The following is a 23453-nucleotide window of genomic DNA, read 5'->3' on the forward strand; positions in this document are numbered from 1 at the left end:
TTCTATGCATGTGGACCAGAGAGAGCTCAGTTGGTGAGGTATTTGCTGTGTAAGCATGAGGCCCTCCGCTGAATTCCCAGAAACAGTATAAGAAAGCCAGACATGATGGCACAGTCCACACGAGGTGGTCACAAATCCCACACAGAAAACGGCTGACCCACACAGAAGCAATTAATAGTTCTATTTATTGAGAAGTTCAGAGACTAAGGTACCAGGAAAACTGGGGTTTGGCCTAAGCCTACTGTTAAGTACTTGTGAGCTTTTGAAAAATCACTTATCTGTTCGGTACCTTGGTTTCTATGCTACAGAACTGGCCTGTGTGACGATTAAGCTTCCACGCTCTACAACCGATTTCCCAGTGTTCAACAACTAGAGGAACGTCCTCCAACCCATTCTCTGAGCAAACAAAATGCCCTGGGCTTTGGACCAGGCTCCAGCCATTCTCATAGCAGGCGGAATGTAAGCACATGTCAAAATAAGAACACAAGGGTTGATAGCCCTTTGTGAACCACATTCTTATCCTCAATGCTCAGCAAGGGCTTAGAGAGCTAACCACCCTGATGCAATCATAACTCAGTTCACCAAACAAGGTCAAACTGTGGTTTCCAGGAAACAGAAACAGGAAGGAATGTGCAGAGATGTAGGAGCAACGTCGAAAGAGGAAAACAATGAAAAAAAAACTCAAAGGAGACACAATAAAGACCTGAAAGTGTGGTCGGAGCTTTTGGAATGATTGGAACCATGAAGAGCTCTCCCCAATCCTAACAAACCACTCTCCATTGCATTATTAATGGGCTCACTGAGGTAAAGGCGGATCGCTGATTCTTTTGAAAATCCGAAATCTAAAATTGAAAGCTATGAACGGTGGAATTACCAAACTACTTCTTTAAAGGCATTTTTACCTCGGTCTAGAACTTAAAGATATTCTTTTCTTAAAAAAAAAATAGATAAGGAATAAATTATTGTTACTTCTTAAATTATCAAGAAGTCCATCATTATATCAGTGGATTAAAACATCTCTAAATGATACAATGAAATTATAGGATTCCTCAATTATGACTTCTCTTCCTTTAGAAGAAAGGGGAAATCAATGGGAAGCAGAATAAAGGCAAGCTATTCCTATTCATTCACTGCACATGAATGTGTAACATACATTACATATAGCTGGTAAGATCAACCTTCAACTTTGATTTTTTTGTTTTCTATCAAACAATTCCACGTAAAAGTCCTATATCAGTGAGGTCCACATATTCATTATTTTTAATGTCCCGCCATAGTCTTAGCTGGGCTCATAATGTGTAAATTCCTTTAGCATTCATTAACTCAAGAGCATTTGTGTTGCTTCCTGTTCTGTTTGGCTTGGTGTTCCTTGAATATTATTTCTTTGGAACTATTTCCAAAAGTGAGATTATATGGGCAAAAATATAAATAATGTTATATTCACTGTTGTATCTATTAGTCAACTGTTTTCTGAGAAAAAAACAATTTAAAAATCTACCAATATTTTCAGTTATTACTGGGCCCCAACTTATACCATCCCCACTCACACACAATCACGTCACATCGATGATATCATCTCTGGTCTATCAGGTGTATACAGTACCTAACAAGTGTGTGAATGTGAATCTGAGTTACCAGTAAGACTAAATCTCATTTGTTGTAATGACTGTCTCTAAATGTTTAAAGATCACTGATCAGGCAAGGGACAATAAACAGCAATAAATCCTCATATTCATAAACATTTATGCTTTTTTAAAATACAACACCTGTATTTTTTTAAAATTGGGAAGATAGAGAAAAATGTGAAACATAATATAACATTCACCTTAGTCCCAATATGCTTTCCCCTTTAGCATGTCATAAAAAGTGTGTTTCCTCTCTTCAGCTCTCTGTCATCCCTAGCCTCACTAAAAGCCATCACCGCCAGCATGTGACACACAGGGGCCCAGGATTTCCCCATGACCTCTCCATACAAATGGAGTCACAACAATCACTGATTCATGCAATGACATCTTTCTCCATATGTATCTGTGCATCTTCCTTTCAGGATGTAGAGATCTACCTCATACATCTGACAGTTGCCATGGACTCTGTACTGTTATACAGAAGAAGTTCTGAAGCTGGAACAAAGAACTGATATCTGGAGTACACACACTGCATTCATTTTTCCTCTGACCATGAAATCAGAGCTATCATCAACTCCTTGCTCCTTTGACCCTCCATGTATCATTATCCAAGCTCTCCTCACCCTGTTTCAATTCAATGCCCATTTTTTGGAAGGCTGTCGGAGAGACCTGCCATCTTTGCTGACGGGCTTCAGGTGGGCCGTGGCTCACTTGCACACTCATCTCGTCCTCACAGACGTAATGCTGTCCTATCTCCTCCTCGCTCCGATCCCTGGTGCACACAGTAACCTTTCTCACTCTCCATTTCCAAGCCTGCTTTTCTTGGTCCAACCTTCCTTTCATTCATCCTGAGTCAGGAGAAGGACACATGGGTCCTCTGCAGGATTACCCCCTTCCAGCTTCCATTTGCACTACCTGTACTCCATCCTCCTCCGTCCAGAAATAAGCTCACACAAATACCATATTACTGAATTGCACAGCCCTATCCTCAGAGCAGCACAAGACCAAGACCTAAGACTGGTGAGTCTGCTGTGTCTGCTCGCAAAAGATCACAACTGAGCTTGGTGACTCGGCATTCCCTCAGAGGAGGAGGGGATGAAGCAGGTCACTGGACCCTCACCTAAGTATCCACTCTTCCCATTATGAGATCTTGCCCTAATCTCCTGTGACCTTGGGCCCTGGGAAAGAGCCAAAGTATCTAGTCTGGGGAAAGCTGGGGAAGGACTTCATCCTTGCAGCCATGGAAAGCCACTATCCACAGTGGTGTAGCCCATCTAGTGGAGCTCACCCATACACCTGCCCATTACCCTTCACTCATGATCTCTAAGCAAGCCTAATAAACTCATTGGTTCCCAGGGTAAACTTCAGTGGAGTTAAACTTGTTCTCATCTCCCCTTGGGAAAAATTTTCACAATATACTAACATCACAAAGTTGAGTTTCGAGCCTAAGCAATTTGGATCATAACCATGGTGCCCACAACAGACGCTTGCATTACAGGACTGTAACTCTGGGAAGTTATAAAGTCGTTGGGGGGGTGGTTTAGAAGACTGGGTGGGACGAGAACATCCAAAACAATAGAAATCAAGTTTCAGACAGAGGAAAAAACAAGAGTCCCAGAGACTGTTTGTCATGTGTACAGCAAACGATGGAGAGATTGTCTAGGGAGGCTTTTATACAGCTGCTTTATGGGCACTATGTGAATGTGCAATCCAACACGAAGTGTGTGGAGCTCAGCTTCACTGTGTTTTGTGTGTGTGTGTGTGTGTGTGTGTGTGTGTGTGTGTGTGTGTGTGTGTCTGTCTGTCTGTCTGTCTGTCTGTCTGTCTTCTTCCCATAGCTCCTAACAGCTGAGTCCAGGACCGAGGCCATCTACGGAATGGCTGAATCCCACTCTCTCAGCTAACCTTGACCAAGACAAATGTGCATCAGCAGCCATCAGCAACCATCCAGAGCACAGAATGAAGCAGTTTTCCAGCCTTTGCTCCAAAGTCAGTCCTGGGAGACAGGTGTCTCCAAGAGTAGGTATCAGGACTCCTGTGTTAGGTTTAGCTCTTCTTTCCCTTCCCTAAGATGGGCTGTGGATTTGATCCTCAACTCACCAGTTCTGTGGCCATGTATTATACCTCTTTTTCCCAAATCAGTCATCTTTAAATTAGTTTATTATTATAATGTGTGCATGTGGCACGTGTGTATACTTGTGCATGTATGTGAGTGAGGGTGGGTGGGCACCACAGCACACGTGTGAAAGGCAGAAGAAAACTTTCAAGAGTTGCATCCACCATGACTTCCAGGATTCGAACTCAGGTCATGAGGCATAAGCAGCAGTGATCTTGAAAGGATACTCCGTTACAGGGTCAAGAATAAGAAAATAATGTAGACTAAGCGGTTCCCAGAAGCATCCTCCAGAGGCTGTCCCCTGCTCTCCTTGCTTCCTGACTTCAGACACAATGTGACCAGCGGCCTCCAGCTCCTGCTGCCACAGTCCGAGGCCAAGGGCACTGTCAGCACCACATCTTCTCTGCCATGGTGTACTGTACCCTCAAACTGTTGACCAAAAGACCTTTCCTTCCTTAAAAACAAAGTTCAAGGCCAGCCTGGGCTACACACTGAGACTCTAGCTCAAAAAACATATTTTTTTAAAAAGCAAGAAAAATATGTAGCAGGCTAAAATTATTTATACTGTTTTAAAATTAAAAATGTATTTATTGTAAACAAGACACATGAATATTTAAGCATTAAAGCTAGTACATAAGAATGGGATATTTTTGAAAACTAAATATTTTCCAGAAGGGAACATGTGTGTTCCTGTCAGACACAGACATGTGATTCTGAGTTCAGATAGTATTTTACGGGTAACACTATACAAATTATTGTATCATGCTATCATCTTAAGTCCTATGAGTCATATTTTTTGCTTTCATTTAGACTGGCAAGTTCTCATGGCCGATTAAAAACAATCTAGCTGACTGGTTTCTTTAGGACAATGATGGCTATGGTTAGGTTTTAAGTGAGAAAGACCACACCTGTTCATTGATCTCTCTCAGCTTCCCATCAATGGCTCTCAGCCGAGACTGCTGGTCCCTTTGCTCTTTGCTCTCCTGGAGTATCTTTTCTCCTGGAGTTGGCTCTGTATTTCTTTCTTCATCGGGGTCAGGTTCCTAAATTCAAAGCAAAAGAACTCACTCACAGGCCAGTTAAGGTCCAGCCATAGACCCTCCAATGTGACTGAGACTTGAAGGTCAACTGCCTTGCTTGGTGTCTCTTCTCTTCAACCCGTGTTGAGAAATTTTTTTCAATTTTCCTATTTGAGGAATTAAAAGTCCAGATACACATGAACAAGTGGGGAGATAAACTCCGTGTCTGGCATCATCTGAAAAGCAGGAAGGTACAGTAGAGAGAACCACTGCTGGGTAGGAGCCTGAGTCCTGTTTGCAGTTTTTCTGGGCTTCAAGTCTGTCACACACATTTCTTTAATTTCTCTAATTCTTTGCAAATACTCTTGTACAATGAAATAGGATCATATCCACTCCCCATTCACCCCTCCAGCTCCCCGTGGATCTCCCCCAACATGCCCATCTCCAAATTTCATATCCTCTCCTCTTTAAAAAAAAAAAATAATAGCCGGGCGGCGGTGGTACACGCCTTTAATCCCAGCACTCAGGAGGCAGAGGCAGGCAGATCTCTGTGAGTTCGAGGCCAGCCTGGGCTACCAAGTGAGTTCCAGGAAAGGCTCAAAGCTACACAGAGAAACCCTGTCTTGAAATAATAATAATAATAATAATAACAACAACAACCCACTACATCTGTTTAGTGCTGCCCATGTGTGCATTGCTGTGGGGGCGTCAGAAGCATGTGCAGTCTACCAGTGGCCACACCTCCCAAGAAAAATGGGTATCCGTCCCCCAGCGGCTATCAGCTGCCAATAACCCCTCGGTTAGGAGCGGGGCCTCGTCAGCTCTTCCTCCACCTGGACTGACCGGTGGCTGCGTGAGGCTGTGCGGGCGACCACAGCTGCTGCTGTTCCACATGCATGCTAAGCCTGCCCGTCCATGTTACCAGAGGCGGCTGCGTAACAACGGGAGGGACCGGACTTGCAACATCAGAAGCTTTGACTCTCGGTGCCGCCTGGCTCCTGACTGAGATGACATTACCACGATGACTCAGCTTCTCTCGGCTCTGGTCTTACCATCTGATGAGACCCAGGCAAAAGTCATCCTAGCACATAAAAGACACGCAGCAAAGCTCGGTACCCAGCAAGCTGGATGTGTCCTTTGAATGCAGGAAGTACTATACAAAGGAAGCACTTCCTGGCTGCTTCTCGCCTGCCAAGCACATTGACAGAAGCATGGTTGCTCAAATTTAACAGCATTTCTAGGTGATCGGAAGTGGGCTCTTTTCGATGGGAGGTTGAGTCTGTATCTAAAACTGAATGGCCTCTCTTCTCTTCCATAGATATCCTTCTCCAGGTTGCCACACAGGAAACTGGCATAAGAGGCATCTCTGGTTATTTTCAAGGGAGTACGATCCCACTGTTCTCATTCTCTACCCATAGCTGGTCACCCAAAGTACTCAGCACTCTAGCTTACAGTGTCTCCCTGATCAAAGCACCTCATTCTTTTTGCCGCCTGAATTCAGACCATTCACCAGCAATTTATCTATGACATGATTCAGGGTCATCTGCATGATCTATGAATAAATATGAAGGCCAGGCACCACATGGGAGATTCTGGTTCAAAGGCAAGGGCTAGCAAACTGAACACTTGAAATTCAACTGCCTGCAGATGTGAGAATTACTTAAGTGAAAGTAAGGACCCCCTACTAAAGGGTCCCAGTGCAGTCATCATCCCATCTACTTCCTCCTCTGCAGAGAACCAATGCAGCAAGATGCCAGGTGTGTACAGCCCGGGGAAGTGTCACCGGCCATCATCTGGGACTTAGATTCAAGTCTCAGCCATGCTCTTAGCTGCTAACTCCCCACTACCCCAGGTAGCCCAACACAAACTGAACCCCCGAACCTGCACAAGTACTGACCACTAAACTCTAATTTTGGTTCTCAGAACTTTGATCACAATTAGTGTTTAATCATACTTAGAACGAATGTCAGCAAAATGCACATTAGACAACGTTCTCCTGAGTGACTAGTCATGTGAGGAGCTCACTCAGTGTGTGAAAATGCTTGCCACACAAGCCTAAGGACCTGAGATGGGATCCCCAGAACCCATGAAAAAGCTGGACACAGTGGCACGAGCATCTGAAATCCAACTGGCTGTGTGCTTCCTGTTTCTTGTCCTGGCTGATGCCTGGGAAGGGGGTCAGGAGCTACCTTTGCACGGAAATAAACTGGAAGAAGTTTAACAGTAATTAACTTGATGAGCTGGAAAAAAAAAAAAACTTGATTCAATAATGGGAGTATAGATCAGTGGTAGAACACTTGACTAGCATGCATGAAGCCCTACATTCAGTGTGTGTACGCGTGCGTGTGCGTGCGCGCGCGCGTGTGTGTGTGTGTGTGTGTGTGTGTGTGTGTGTGTGTGTATGTGTGTGTTCCAATTTTCTTAGTTTTTTGTGGTTCTTGAATTTCCTACAATAAATGTATTAATTTCATAAACAGAAAGGTCATTTTTAAAAATTTTCAAGCAGCATGGCATTCTACCAACCCTATTCTGTTCTGCTCTGACAGTGTACTCTCCATATTCAAAAAGTACAGGCCTAAGGGTCAGGTCTCTGGCCCGGCTCTGGTACATCAATCAGGAATGCAAGGATGTGAAAGGATGTCAAGCCTCTTCCCAGGCCTTGGCTTCTGCTGCCTCGTCTGCAATTCTCTGCACGTGGAGGGTACGTGAGACCTTCCCTTAGTCCCTTAGTCCCGCTCCCCGACAGCGGGACCATCTAGTTCAAGGACCATGGGATGAAAACAGGCCAAGAGAGAAGAACTGAAAAAGAAAGTCACTGGTGCCGTCAAGTGACCCTGCTGCAGACTGAGCCGATGCCTGGTGTGGGAGTTCCTTTCTGACAGCAAACACCAGCCAGAACTGTCTTCACAAGCTCTGAGGATTCATTCAGCAGATTCTCCAAGCAACAGATTGTTTCTGTGGCTCTGAGTCATCCAGCAAAGGCTCTCCGTGATGTACTCAGAGCGCCTACTGGCACCACAAGGAGAGAATTAACCCTGCGGTAAATTGATATTTGTTATTTGACTAACTGATTGCCAAGAGATTCTGAGTTTACCCTTTAGGAAATAGCTGTGATGTTGACTGAGCCAACAGAGGCCTCTGAGGCGAAATAAACTCATTTTTTTATAAGTCAAATACAAAGGAAATTACTCAGAGCCCACTAAGTTATTTGATATTCAAAGAAGCCATGCGTTAAGGACCCGGGCCTGCGTGGGCAAAGCCAGCCTGCGGCGCATGTCCAGGCTCACTCTCTGCATGTCTATAAGCCAGCTCCTTCTTCTTGTCCCACATGGGTCAGTTTCCCAAACGTAGTAGGAAAAATCTTTCAAACAGACTGTTTTTATCATCTTGGAATGTTGCCATGGAATGAAAGAAACCTTGCCAGCATTGGAGGCATCATTAGAAAACAAAATACAAATTTTGAAACAATCTGTAAAAATGGGGAGGGAGAGCGATTTCCAGATCTAAATGAGAATTATGACAGCCTGGCTCTAGAGGCAAGGAATGCAGGCGTGAGTTCTTGTTTATCCTTCAGTGCAAACACAGATCCTCGTGAGACACACTGCCATGGTTTCTGGAGGGAGGTAAAGTCAGGGCTTGTAACTAGCATAGACTGAGTGATGGTAACTGGATTCCTGCTCTGAACCCATGCTTTAAATCTGGGGGGAAACGGACTTGGCAATAGACATTTTTCAGGATTACACGTCAATTGCTCCTAAATTTTAGCTAGTGTTGAAAAAGAAACAAACAAAGCAACCTCATTTTCTTGCTCTCAGCAGAGGTGTGTGTGTGTGTGTGTGTGTGTGTGTGTGTGTGTGTGTGTGTGTGTGTGTGTGTGTGTGTTTTGGGGGGTTTTTGGCAAGAAAAAGAGATGAATATAAATACAATGTTCTTCACTCAAATAGTTGGAGGATTTGGGGTTTTTGGTTGGTTGGTTGGTTGGTTTGTTTTTGTATTACCAAACTGTGTGTGATGGAATTAATATTCTCAGCACAGGACAATAAATCAAGCTAAGGAGAGCCATTATGTGCAATTAAGTTAGTTGGTTTGAGAACAAAGAAATACCTCTTGTCAGTAAGAGACATTTCTGATGACTCTCCTTTGACCAGAGGAGAGAAAAAACTCTAACCATGAAGTGGAATTCTAGATTTAGTAAGACTGATTGCATGAGAGCTGAATAAACTCTATGTCTTACAAGAGCCAAGAAGAACAGCATTTATTATTGAATCCAGTTGCTGAGGATTTAAGAAACTGGATCTTACACAACTCCCATATCATAGATACTTCTGAAGAAAGCTGGAATCTAGTCTATGTACAAATGAGAAAAACAAAATTAAATGTCATCACTCAACTTTACAGGGTGATTTCCAATATGGAGAAAGAAGTGACTTGCTGGCGGGTCAAGAGATTGGAAAGCACAGGTGTGCACAGTTAATCCGCAGAGCTTATGACTCAAACCTGCTTCCACTGGTGCTCTGTGGCACCCATAAGATGAGAACTAGAAGTACATGAGAAAACTGCAGCCACAGTATTGTTAATATTACGGCAGCCATGATAGAACATGCTTTGTTTTAAATGCGGCCACATGCTTTGTTTTCACAGAGGAAAAGACAAATGCTACTTTAAAAATTTTTTTCCATAGTTGGGGCTGGAGAGATGGCTCAGTGGTTAAGAGCACTGGCTGCCCTTCCAGAGGTCCTGAGTTCAATTCCCAGCAACCACCTATCAAACAACCACAATCAAAGCTCCTAACTATCTACAGTGGGATCTGATGTCTTCTTCTGGCATAAAGGTGTACATGCTGATAGAGCACTCACATACTTAAACAAATAAATCTTTAAAAAAAAAAAAACACCTTTTTGCTGGGCGGTGATGGCACATGCCTTTAATCTCAGCACTCAGGAGGCAGAAGCAGGCCGATCTCTGTGAGTTCCAGGCCAGCCTGGGCTACAGAGTGAGTTTCAGGAAAGGCTCCAAAGTGACACAGAGAAAACCCATCTCAAAAAACAAAACAACAACAAAACCTTTTTTTCCCATAGTTAAGAGCACCAGGCATGCAATTAATACAAGGACAGTCACAACCAGCAAACTTCTAAGGACCAGAAAAGTGATGTCCCTTCCCTTTCGCAATGATCAGAGCTTTGGTAATCTCTGCGATCATTTCTAGAGACCCTCAAAGTATGCGTCATAGGTTTCCATGCCTACCAACTTAACATCATATCGTAACCACAAGCAGCTACATCAGGGAGCCTGTGTGTTTCAACTTGTCCAGAACACCATTTTCTCGACAACATGGTACCGAATGGTGAGTGGACAGGAGAGGGGAGAACCAGAGAGGACAACAGCTGCTGACCAGCTCAGCTGGTCCACTAGCTTCGTCCAAGGAGTCAGGCGAAGTGTTGCCATATTTTCTAATTTCTCAAAGAAAAACAAGAAATTAGCATTTTCATTTGAGTTCACTTAACTTTTAAATATTGACTGTGAACATTTGTAAACACTTTGTGGGCCTAAGGAATCCCATTTGTGAATTTATCTGGCCCCACAGCCGCCAGCTCCAACCTTGTGCTATGTGGTGGCAGGCTTCTGCGGGTTTTTTGAGGTGGGTTCTGGGATTCAAACTCGGGTCCTCATGCTTTAGAGGCAGACACTTGAATGACCTCTTATTTTTTATTGTTGTTACGTGTCTATATGTACATACATCTATATTCCTAAATATAACCTGCTCAGTCTGAATAATGTTACTCAAAGCAAGGCTTTTGTACTCCAAGGTAACCCATGTGCCTGACTGATCTTCAAGCCCCTGTGATTCCTAATGTACAGTAAGCCCTAGGTCAACGTCTGTTGAATTCTTTTGAAAGTAGAAATGTAGGGACAGGAGAGATGGTTCCGCAGCTCTTGTGAAGTGTTTGCCGCTCTTGTGAAGCGCTCCGAGTGGCCCACAACTGCCTGCAGCTCCAGCTTCGAGGCTCTGACACCCTCTTCCGGACTCTGCTAGCACCCACCCACATGAATATGCATGCACACACAGGCACACAGGAACACACGTGCACACACACACACACACACACACACACACACACACACAAATAAAGTCTTTAAGTAGGGATTTATATTCCACTTGAAAGACATTCTTCTAAAGGTTCGTGAAGAAAAACTGCTGATGAGCCTAATGGTCTGCAGAAGAATGAAAAGGAAATGAATTCAAATGCTAAGTGTGTGTGCTCAACACCAGATTGGAGCCCATTCACCAACTACACAGAGATAAAGAGCTTATGCATTCTTTTCAGTGAACTTATTCAGGAGACCTCACAATTCAAAAATGATTACCATGAAATAATTTGCTAGGCTTGCATTTCTCCTGGAAAGTTCAATGTGCTGTGCTGGTTTGCGCTAGACGCTCCGAGAGGAAACTGAACACACGTCCAGATGATCTGCTGTCTTGCACGGAAGAAGCAAGCACCAGTTACTTCTTCTCGGCAACTATTACGCTCCTGGTCTGTTCCTGCATTCGGTGCCATCTTCTCTTGGTTTTGTGAAAAAAGTGTTGTTTCACACAAAACTGCATGATCTCAGCCCACACCAGCACAGTTGTGCATCAGTGATTCAGATGATGATAACAAAATCTAGCAAAGAACTCACAATATAGTTGAATTTCTAAATCCTGAACAAATCTCTAAATCCTCAGCCTCTGTGGAGAAGAATGGCTGGCAGCCATGACGAGAGCATCATCTATCTCCACCAACACTGCTGAGGCTTTAGAACACAGCTGTCCTAGAACCTACCACCAACAAAAAGTCAGATGAAACGTGAAGAAATAGAGGGACCTCCAGGCAATTTTATCACTCATCTTAACTACCTCTTATTGAGAGGCAGAACGCGGTGATACAAACAAAACACACTAGAGTAACTTGTGTCAAAGTCCCAAGGCACATTCAATTACAAGGAGTATTCCAATCCTCTCTTTCCACGAACTCTGACCCCAATCCAGAAATTAGTGCTGGGAACAATACCACTACTGCTTCTGCTCCAGGGGTCGGGAATGACTCCCTCCTGGACCTTAGAATCCTAACCTAGGGAAGCTGAGATAGCTCCCAGGGTGCCCCCAGTTATTAAGCTGTTTATTGGGACATCTTTACACAGTTTCTTTAGCTAAGGTAACTGCATCTTCTGGAATGGACTCACCGTAAGTTACTGATACTTAAATTTTTTGAAAGAGCAACACACACACACACACACACACACACACACACACACACACACACACACACACTTTCTCTTCATACCACCACCCGAGCCCTAACGAGACCACTGTCAGTGGAATGGGGAGGAGCAGGAAGGAAGGAAGCTTCCTGTGCCCAACACTGCTCTTCTCTGTCCTCTACACTCTACACTCTGTAGAAGAATTTTGGAGGGAGCCCCATCCACACTTATTTCAGAGCTGTCAGAGGAGAGATATTACCACAGCAAAGCTTCATTCTCGCTGTTAAAGGAGGAGGAAGACCACGACAGAGTAAGGGCACATGACTGGCTCTGCTCACACCGAGAACCAAAAGAACGGAGGAAAAGCTGCAAAGGACTAATGAATACTTCTCTAATCCTGACCAAGAACTATCTTAAATCATAAAGATACGATAATATTAAAATACGTAGTAGCTTCTCAATTGCCCCATCTCAGAAAATTCCCAACTGAAAGAAAAATAGGTAGAAAGTAGAAATAACCCAAAGAAAGTGCACAGTGCTGGGAAGACTGAAGTGTTTGCAGGTGTATTCACAGAAGAGCAACGGGACGAACCCTCTTCAGTTGAGATTAGAAAGTCCATGCAGTAGCTTTTGCAGCATTAACCTGAACAGTCTGAAGCAGTGCTCCTAGTTAAACATACCTTATCATTCGGCCAGGCGTGGTGGTACATACCTTTAGTTCCAGCACTTGGGAGGCAGAAACTGGAAGACCTCTGTAAATCTGAGGCTAGCCTGTTCTACAGAGGGAGTTCCAGGACAGTCAAGACTACATAGAGAGACCCTGTCTCAACTCGCCCTCCCCACTCCAAAACCAAAACCAAAACATACCTTATTGCTCTGACTCTCAAGTCCTGGATAAAGGCTGAAGACGGTTGGCGAGACCACAGAGAATTCCTGGAGTTTTGTGTCAATCTGAGCAAGCTGCTGTGAGTCAGTGGCTGCCAGGGTATAGCCTTCTCCTGGGACCAGCCAACCACACTGATCACTCTAAAAGGAAACCAAGGTGACCGGGTCATTCCCATGCGACATTTGTTTCCAAACATACTTTTTAGACCTCTCCATCAGAGCCCAGGGCTTAGAAAACACAGACACCACCGGACAGTGAAAAATAAGTAAAGTTTATGGTTTTATTCTCTTCTCAGCCTGGGCAAAGTGTCTTCTGGTGATCTCTTTAGAGTCCCTCAGCCCCATAAGCTGGTTCTCTTTCATATGATCACTCTTCCACATAAAAACAAACAAACAAACAAACAAACAAACAAAAACTATGACATGATGGGAAGAAGTCAGCTTTAACTGATAAAAGTGTGGTATTTTCAAACTTTATTCCAATGAACCAAAATAATTTGGTCTTAACTAGGCTCCATGCCCAAATATGTTTAGCCCAAAATCTTCGTGTATAGTGAACTTAGCTTAAGCTATAAACCAATTATACGAAGAGTATGCTATTGTAACCGAGTAACTGAGTCCCAGCCAATCACAGCAGCTGCTGAGATGGCTCAGTGGTTAAGAAGAGCTGGGGCGGCTTCTGCAGAAGAACCACATGCTGGTCCCAGCACCCACATCAGGGAGCTCACAACTGCCTAGAGCTTCACCTCCAGATCCGATGCCCTCTTTTGGCCTTTGTGGGCACACACACACATGCACAGCATACACGCATACACTTAAATAAGGATAAAACTTTAAGAAATAAGATCCATTTATAGGATCCATTCAAAACTGCCACACTGAATGTTTACGGTGCATGATCATTTTATCAGGCACAGGCGAGTCCATCTGAAAATGCACAAAGCGCTGCAGCCAGGGCTTGTCAGACTCATGGCCACAAAAGTGAAACAAGGTGTGATGAGTGATGTTCAGAAAACTGACCTCGGTTCACAATGTCACGTCATTTCCAGTTTAAAAAAAAAAAAAAAAAAAAAAAAAACAACAACAACCTGTACAAAGCCTGAAAGTCTAAAAATACAAGGAAAGTAGTACTACCCAATTAGTCACAAATAAGAAACTGGTTGATTAATTTCTCAAATAAAACTGATATAAATACTGAATGATCAAAGTGACAAACAATTACCAAAACTAAAATTATAATACCAATGACTAAACAGCAATTCATTCAAAGCTTTTGCCTGAGTGAAATTATTTTTGTCTTTTTCTTTCTTTCTTTTTTATTTTTTTGGTGTTTTTTTGTTTTTGTTATTTTTTTTTTGTTTTTTGGGGGTTTTTTTTTGTTGTTTTTTGTTTTTTTTTTTTTTTTTGGTTTTTTGAAACAGGGTTTCTCTGTGTAGCTTTGCGCCTTTCCTGGAATTCGCTCTGGAGACCAGGCTGGCGTCGAACTCACAGAGATCCGCCTGCCTCTGCCTCCCAAGTGCTGGGATTAAAGGCATGTACCACCACCGCCCGGCGTGAAATTATTTTTAAATTAATTAAAGGAATCTATTGTTAAAGCCCAACAGAAACATTAAGTGTCCAGGCACCATGCAATTGCAGCAAGAAATGTCATATATTAAATGGAAGGTGACATTGTCTGGCTCTGCCTGCCCAGCACCACCTGGATGCCATCAGCCTGTGTGGGAAGCCTAAACTTTCTTGGCTTGCAGGCACCTCACCTTCCCAAGATAGAAACCAGAGATGATCTCCCCAGCCTCCTTTCCAGTCAGGGTTCAAGCAGGTAACTTAGTAGCCACTAATCAGGCTCATCCACTCACTAGTATTAGACATAAGTGACCTGGGTCCCACTACAAAACCTGTTTGCTACAATGGAGGCCTCAGTCTGCAGTCTCACATTCATGTACATGAGTGTGTACACACACTTGTACACACATATTCACTGCATACACACACATATACAAGCAATTAAAAAAGAATTCATAAAATACAAGAAACATACTGTTTCAAAGGTAAAAACTTTTAACATTCTGAAACTAAATTTCAGATGATTTCAATATATTCAGGAGGAAAGGAAGGTAGGAGAAGAAAAACAATCCTATCCCAAATCTAGGCTGAACAAGATGTGAGATTTTAGGAATGTCTTAGTTGGGGTCTCTATTGCTACATGGTGATGAAACACCATGACCAGAAATCAAGCTGGGGAAGAAAGGGTTTATTCGGCTTATATTTCCATATCACTGTTCATCACTGAAGGAAGTCAGGATAGGAACTCAGACTGGGCAGGATCCTGGAGGCAGAAGCTGATGAAGAGGCCATGGAAGGGTGCTGCTCACTGGCTTGCTCCTAACGGTTTCCTCAGCCTGCTTACTTATAGAACCCAGGACCACCAGCCCAGGGACGGCCCCACCCACCATGGGCTGGGCCCTCTCTCAGTGATCACTAATTGAGAAAATGCCTCATATCTGGTCTCATGGAGACATCCCCCCACCATCACCCGCTCAACTGAGGCTCCTTCCTCTGATGATTCCAGCTTGTGTCAAGTTGACACACAAAACCAGCCAGTACAAGGAAGTACTTCTCAAGTTGAGAGATAATAATAATACCAGGTCAGAAATAGGACTGGATTCCCAAATAATGTGAGGGGAAAAGAGTCAGTGAATAAAACAGATCAAATGTGATCATTAAAATACGTAATTTGGGACAACTTCCCTTCTGGACCAGAGGTGAGTGCCTGGGTCCAGCCCGGACCTCATCCCTGGCCACCAGCCACCCCGGGAGGACCTGCCCAGCTTGGCGCCGGGTTCTGGCCACCGGGCAGCTCCCCTTCTAGCCCCACCGGGAGGGATCCCCATTTCCAAGCCCCCGGCAGCCCCTGCAGTCTCCGCGCCCTGCCCCCACGCCCATCTGCCCAAGACCCCACCCACTTCCTGAGACTTAGAGACCGGCTCCCAGCTCCCAGCCTTCCCCTGACAACTTCCCTTCTGGACCAGAGGTGAGTGCCTGGGTCCAGCCCGGACCCCATCCCTGGCCACCAGCCACCCCGGGAGGACCTGCCCAGCTTGGCGCCGGGTTCTGGCCACCGGGCAGCTCCCCTTCTAGCCCCACCGGGAGGGATCCCCATTTCCAAGCCCCCGGCAGCCCCTGCAGTCTCCGCGCCCTGCCCCCACGCCCATCTGCCCAAGACCCCACCCACTTCCTGAGACTTAGAGACCGGCCCCCAGCTCCCAGCCTGTCCCCGACTGCCATTCTGGACCAGAGCTTGCCCCTGACTTCCCTTCTGGACCAAAGAGTTGGACAAGAGAACTCCCTTTTGGACAAGAGAGAGAGTCCTCCTGAGTCTGTCAGATCTTTGTGAAACAAGTCCACTGATAAGACCAAGAAGGAATCACAAGGAGATGGGCAGACGTCAAAGCAGAAGTACATACAGCAAAATGAAGAGCAATACAGCATCACCAGAACCTAGCTCGCCTCCAACATCTAGACCTGAACACCAAAAATTGGAAGAAGCAGAAGAAAGTAGCCTTATGAGTAACTTCATGAAGAAGGTAGAGGCGTGTGTAGAGGAAAAGACAAGAAAATTGGAAGAACGCTGTAAACAACTAGAGGAAAGGGCAAACAAATTAGAAGAAAACAATAAAGCCCTCCAAGAAAACAATAAAGTCCTGGAAGAAAACATTAAAATCCTGGAAGAAAACAATAAAGCACTGAAAGAAAATCATGAAAAAGCAATGAAACAAACAAAGGAAACAGTCCAAGATCTGAAAAGGGAAATTGAAAAAATGAAAAAGACACAAACAGAGGGAATGCTGGAAATAGAAAACCTGAGTAAAAGATCAGGAACTTCGGATGCAAGTATAACCAACAGAATGCAAGAGATGGAAGAGAGGATTTCTGGCATTGAAGATACAGTAGAAGAAATAGTTCCATCAGTCGAAGGAAACACTAAAGCCAACAAAGTCATGAACCAAAATGTCCAAGAAATCTGGGACACCATAAAAAGACCAAACTTACGAATTATAGGGATAGAAGAAGGTGAAGAATACCAACTCAAAGGCACAGAAAATATATTCAACAAAATTATAGAAGAAAACTTTCCCAACTTAAAGAAGGAAATGCCTATGAAGATACAAGAAGCCTATAGAACACCAAACAGACTAGACCCCCAAAAAAAGTCCCCTCGACACATAATAATTAAACAACTAAATGTACAGAATAAAGAAAGAATATTAAGAGCAGCCAAGGAAAAAGGCCAAGTGACCTATAAAGGTAAACCCATCAGAATAACACCCGATTTCTCAATGGAGACTTTGAAAGCCAGAAGGACCTGGACAGATGTAATCCAGACACTAAGAGACCATGGATGTCAGCCCAGACTAATATACCCAGCAAAACTTTCAATCATCATAGACGGAAGGAACAAGACATTCGAAGACAAAACCAGATTTAAACAATACCTATCCACAAACCCAGCCCTACAGAAAGCACTAGAAGGAAAATTCCAACCGAGGGAAGTCAGATACACACTTGAAAACACAGGCAATAGATAAAGCCACAACAGTAAACCCCAAAGAAGAGAAGTACACACACACTACCACCAAAAATAACAGAGATGAAGAATCACTGGTCATTAATATCCCTTAATATCAACGGACTTAATTCACCTATAAAAAGACATAGACTTACAGAATGGATACGAAAGCAGGACCCATCCTTCTGCTGCATACAAGAAACACATCTCAAATTCAAAGATAGACACTACCTAAGAATAAAAGGCTGGGAAAAGACTTTTCAATCAAATGGTCTTAAGAAACAAGCAGGGGTAGCCATCCTGATATCCAACAAAATAGACTTCAAACTAAAATCAATCAAAAGAGATCAAGAAGGACATTACATCCTCGTCACAGGAAAGATCGACCAAGATGAAGTTTCAATTCTGAACATATATGCCCCAAACATAAGAGCACCCACATATGTAAAAGAAACATTACTAAAGCTTAAACCACATATAAAACCCCACACATTAATAGTGGGAGATCTCAACACCCCACTTTCACCACTGGACAGATCTCCCAAATCGAAACTTAACAGAGAAATAAAGGACTTAACTGATGTCATGACCCAATTGGACCTAATAGATATCTACAGAACATTCCATCCTAACAAGAAAGAATATACTTTCTTCTCAGCACCCCATGGAACTTTCTCTAAAATCGACCACATACTTGGCCACAAAGCAAATCTCAACAGATACAAAACAATCAGAATAACCTCCTGTGTTCTATCAGATCACCATGGTTTAAAGCTAGATTTCAACAACAACAAAAACTACAGAAAACCTACAACCTCATGGAAACTGAATAATGCTCAACTGAATCACCAATGGGTTAAGGAAGAAATAAAGAAAGAAATTAAAGACTTCCTAGAGATCAATGAAAATGAAGACACCACATACCCAAACTTATGGGACACTATGAAAGCAGTGCTAAGAGGGAAATTCATAGCACTAAATGCCCACATAAAGAAGTTGGAGAAATCGCACACTAGTGAATTAACAGCACATCTGAAAGCTCTAGAACAAGAAGAAGCAAAGTCTCCCAGGAAGAATAGACGCCAGGAAATTATCAAAGTGAGAGGTGAAATTAATAAACTAGAAACTAAGAGAATAATACAAAAAATTAATGAAACAAAGAGTTGGTTCTTTGAGAAAATCAACAAGATAGGCAAGCCCTTATCCAAACTAACCAAAAGACAGAGAGAGAGAATCCAAATCAACAAAATCAGAAATGAAAAGGGGGACATAACAACAGACATTGAGGAAATCCAGAGAATTATAAGGTCATATTTCAAAAACCTCTACTCCACAAAACTGGAAAACCTAAAAGAAATGGACATTTTTCTGGATAGATACCACATACCTAAGTTTAATCAAGACCAGATAAACTATTTAAATAGTCCAATAACCCCTAAGGAAATAGAAACAGTCATTAAAGGTCTCCCAACCAAAAAAAGCCCAGGACCAGATGGTTTCAGCGCAGAATTCTACCAGATCTTCAAAGAAGAGTTAATACCAATACTCTCTAAATTGTTCCACATAATAGAAACAGAAGGAACATTACCAAACTCCTTCTATGAGGCTACAATTACCCTGATTCCTAAATCAAACAAGGATGCAACAAAGAAAGAGAACTACAGACCGATCTCCCTCATGAACATTGATGCAAAAATACTCAATAAAATACTGGCAAACAGACTCCAAGAACACATCAGAACGATTATCCACCATGATCAAGTAGGCTTCATCCCAGGGATGCAAGGGTGGTTCAACATACGAAAGTCCATTAATGTAATACACCATATAAACAAACTCAAAGAAAAAAACCACATGATCATCTCACTAGATGCAGAAAAGGCATTTGACAAAATCCAACACCCCTTCATGATAAAAGTCTTGGAGCGATCAGGAATACAGGGAACATACCTAAACATAATAAAGGCAATATATAGCAAACCAACAGCCAACATCAAATTAAATGGAGAGAAACTCAAAGCAATTCCACTAAAATCAGGAACGAGACAAGGCTGTCCACTCTCCCCATACTTATTCAATATAGTACTTGAAGTTCTAGCCAGAGCAATAAGACAACATAAGGAGATTAAGGGGATTCAAATTGGAAAGGAAGAAGTCAAGCTTTCCCTATTTGCAGACGACATGATAGTATACTTGAGTGACCCCAAAGATTCCACCCAGGAATTGATAAAGCTTATAAACACCTTCAGCAACATAGCAGGATACAAAATCAACTCAAAAAAATCAGTAGCCCTCCTATATACAATGGACAAAGAAGCTGAGAAGGCAATTAGAGATACATCACCCTTCACAATAGCCAAAAATGACATAAAATACCTTGGGGTAACACTAACCAAGCAAGTGAAGGACCTATATGACAAGAACTTTAAGTCCCTGAAAAAAGAAATTGAAGAAGATCTCAGAAAATGGAAAGATCTTCCATGCTCATGGATAGGCAGGGTTAACATAGTAAAAATGGCAATCTTACCAAAAGCAATTTACAGATTCAATGCAATCCCCATCAAAATACCAACACAATTCTTCACAGATCTGGAAAGAACAATACTCAACTTCATATGGAAAAACAAAAAACCCAGGATAGCTAAAAGAAACCTGTACAATAAAACAACTTCTGGAGGCATCACAATCCCCGACTTCAAGCTCTACTATAGAGCTACAGTAATAAAAACAGCCTGGTATTGGCATAAAAACCGACATGTGGACCAATGGAATCGAATTGAAGACCCTGACATTAACCCACACACCTATGGACATATAATTTTTGACAAAGAAGCCAAAAGTGTACAATGGAAAAAAGAAAGCATCTTCAACAAATGGTGCTGGCATAACTGGATATCAGCGTGTAGAAGGCTGCAAATAGATCCATATCTGTCACCGTGCACAAAACTTAAGTCCAAGTGGATCAAAGACCTCAACATAAATCCAGCCACTCTGAACCTGCTAGAAGAAAAAGTAGGAAATAGTCTTGAACGCCTTGGCATAGGAGATCACTTCCTAAATATAACACCAGTAGCGCAGACACTGAGACAAACAATCAATCAATGGGACCTCTTGAAACTGAGAAGCTTTTGTAGAGCAAAGGATACGGTCAACAAGGCAAAGCGACAGCCTACAGAATGGGAAAAGATCTTCACCAACCCCACATCTGACAGAGGACTGATATCCAGAATATATAAGGAACTCAAGAAATTAGACATCAAAAGGACCAACAGTCCAATTGAGAAATGGGCTTTAGAACTAAACAGAGAATTCTCAACAGAGGAATCCCAAATGGCTGAAAGACATTTAAGGAATTGCTCAACTTCCCTAATCATCAGGGAAATGCAAATCAAGACAACTCTGAGATACCACCTTACGCCTGTCAGAGTGGCTAAGATCAAAAACACTGAAGACACTTTATGCTGGAGAGGATGTGGAACTAGGGGAACTCTCCTCCACTGCTGGTGGGAATGCAAGCTTGTACAACCACTTTGGAAATCAATATGGCGCTTTCTTAGAAAATTGGGAATCAATCTCCCCCAAGATCCAGCTATACCACTCCTGGGCATATACCCAAGAAATGCTCAATCATACCACAAGAGCACTTGCTCAGCTATGTTCATATCAGCATTGTTTGTAATAGCCAAAACCTGGAAACAACCTAGATGCCCTTCAACTGAAGAATGGATAAATAAATTGTGGCACATATACACAATGGAATACTACTCAGCAGAGAAAAACAACGACATCACACGGTTTGCAGGCAAATGGATGGATCTAGAAAAAATCATCCTGAGTGAGGTAACCCAGACTCAGAAAGACAAATATGGTATGTACTCACTCATAGGAAGATGCTAGATGTGGAACAAGGATGACTAGACTGCTACTCACATCACCAGTGAGGCTACCTGGAAAACGGGACCCCAAAAAAGACACGGAGAAATGGACAAGATCTACATGAATAGCCTGGTCATGAGTGGGAACAATGAAGGGCGACAGTCGAGGGAAAGAGTGGGAGATCCTAGCTGGATCAAGAAAAGAGAGGGAGAACAAGGAATAGGAGACCATGGTAAATGAAGACCACATGGGAAGGTGAGAAGGGGAGGAAGCAGAGAGCTAGGGAGGCCCACGGAGATCCAGAAAGATACCCCCTCAAAAGACTGCTGGCAATGGTCGCGAGACGGCAGGAACTGACCTACTCTGGTGATGGAATGGCCAGACACCCAAATAGTGATGCCATAAACCCCATCCAAGGACTGAGGAATCTGAAGGCAGACATCCACGGCTGGGCCCCTGGTGGAGCACTGGGAGTCTAATTAGTGAGTATGAAGAGGATTTATATGAGCGAGAATTGTTGAAGCCAAGGTTGGATAAAGCACCGGGATAAATAACCAAATGAATGGAAGCACAGGATCTATGAACCAAAGGCTGAGGGGCCCCCAACTGGATCAGGCCACCTGAACGGGTGAGACAGTCAGTTGGCTTGATCTGTTTGGGAGGCAGCTGTGCATTGGTGCCAGGTCCTGGGCTCGTTGCATGAGTTGGCTGTTTGAATCCTGGGACTTATGCAGGGACACTTGGCTCGGTCTGGGAGGGGGGAATGGACCTGCCTGGACTGAGTCTACCAGGTCAACCCCGGTCCTCGGGGGAGACCTTGATCTGGAGGAGGTGGGAATGGGGGGTGGGCTGGGGGGAGGGGTGGGCGAGAGGGGGAGAACAGGGGATTCTGTGGCTATTATGTTGAACTGAATGGTGTTGTAAAATAATAATAATAATAATAAAAAAAAAACCAAAAAAAAAAAAAAATACGTAATTTGAAGTCAGGAAATGTTCCAAGTTTTATCAGTGGTCATTTCATATAACAACAAAAAGTAGTCTAAAATAACAAAAATATTGTTTAAATTGATACTATGCAATTTAACATACGTGAGGGATAAAACATCAATACTAACTAAGCCAATATGCCAGACAATATTAATCACAACAATTCACTGTCGGCATAGCAAGAGCAGTTAGAGAGAGAGGTACCATGTACTGACCACCCTAACAGGAAGGGGCTCACCCAGTTCCACAGTGAATAACTAAAAATGACACCCGGGGGTCTAATTCTGCTACCAAAGTTTTTGTTAATAAACTAAAACAATTACCTTGATGAGCGAAGCTGAGGTGACCTCGGAATTTCGTGGTGTGTAGCAGTGTGCGTCACCCAGCCCTGGCCTCCATCCCTGCACCCAGCACCCACAGGGCCTTCAAAGGTTGTAATCTGTGAGGCTCTGGCATTTGCCTTGGATTTGGAGTGGAAGAAGGGCTATTATGTTTGTCCACACAGAATTTTTTCCATGGGAATTAATTGTTGACATTTAAAGCACATGTTTCCCATTTAAAAATCTGATTTTCCAGCTTCTCTCAAAAATTCGCAGGATTCTGGCAGGCAGGGCAGTCACGGAGCTGGGGCCTAGTGTTCATCTGGTACAGCGTCCCTGTGGCCACAGCTATCACTGCGCACAGACTGCTCTGGAACCTCCAGTGAACACTACCCTCGGCACCTGTGTGTCCTGGTCTCCAATTTGGCTGCAGGCCTCTGACACATAACAAGGACGTGGGCAGGCCCAGACATTCCAGTCCTATCAAATCCCTATTCAGCCTGGGAAATAAAAGTCAGTCCACAGTGCCAGGTGCTTCAGGTAACACACGAGAGCATGTTTCTTTGAGGAAATAAATTTGAAAACATTAGGATTTTATAAGGCAGAGAGTGTCTTCGACCTGGAAAATTGTAAACTTGTGCTAAGAGGTCGAATGGCATATAAAGATCAAGACAGGTAAAGTTGTTGACAGTCCAAACTTACATACCTCAGAACTGGACAGTCCTGAATCTGTATCGTCCAGGCCTTTCAGGAGTTCATCCAGCCTTTTCCGCTCTCTGTCAATCATAACCACCGGGCTTCTTGAACTCTTGGCCAACT

General features: G+C 43.4%; 1 protein-coding gene across 11 annotated transcripts in view; it reads right to left on the minus strand.

Moving 5' to 3' along the window:
* The window catches only part of Fsip1 (fibrous sheath interacting protein 1), a 131865-nt gene that overhangs the window by 86685 nt on the left and 21727 nt on the right, over positions 1 to 23453 (minus strand). For 7 of the 11 annotated variants that reach the window (XM_076570335.1, XM_042275941.2, XM_042275943.2 and 4 more), the window contains 3 exons: positions 23341 to 23451; positions 12867 to 13025; positions 4650 to 4784 (listed from right to left, as the gene is read on the minus strand). In XM_076570335.1, coding sequence (XP_076426450.1) covers positions 4650 to 4784; positions 12867 to 13025; positions 23341 to 23451 — 405 coding nt within the window. The remainder of the gene's footprint in view (positions 1 to 4649; positions 4785 to 12866; positions 13026 to 23340; positions 23452 to 23453) is intronic. The other 4 variants (XM_076570337.1, XM_076570336.1, XM_042275942.2 and 1 more) reach the window with 1 other exon arrangement.

Source organism: Peromyscus maniculatus, chromosome 4 (assembly GCF_049852395.1).
Source record: "Peromyscus maniculatus bairdii isolate BWxNUB_F1_BW_parent chromosome 4, HU_Pman_BW_mat_3.1, whole genome shotgun sequence".
In the NCBI taxonomy this organism is placed as follows: domain Eukaryota; kingdom Metazoa; phylum Chordata; class Mammalia; order Rodentia; family Cricetidae; genus Peromyscus; species Peromyscus maniculatus.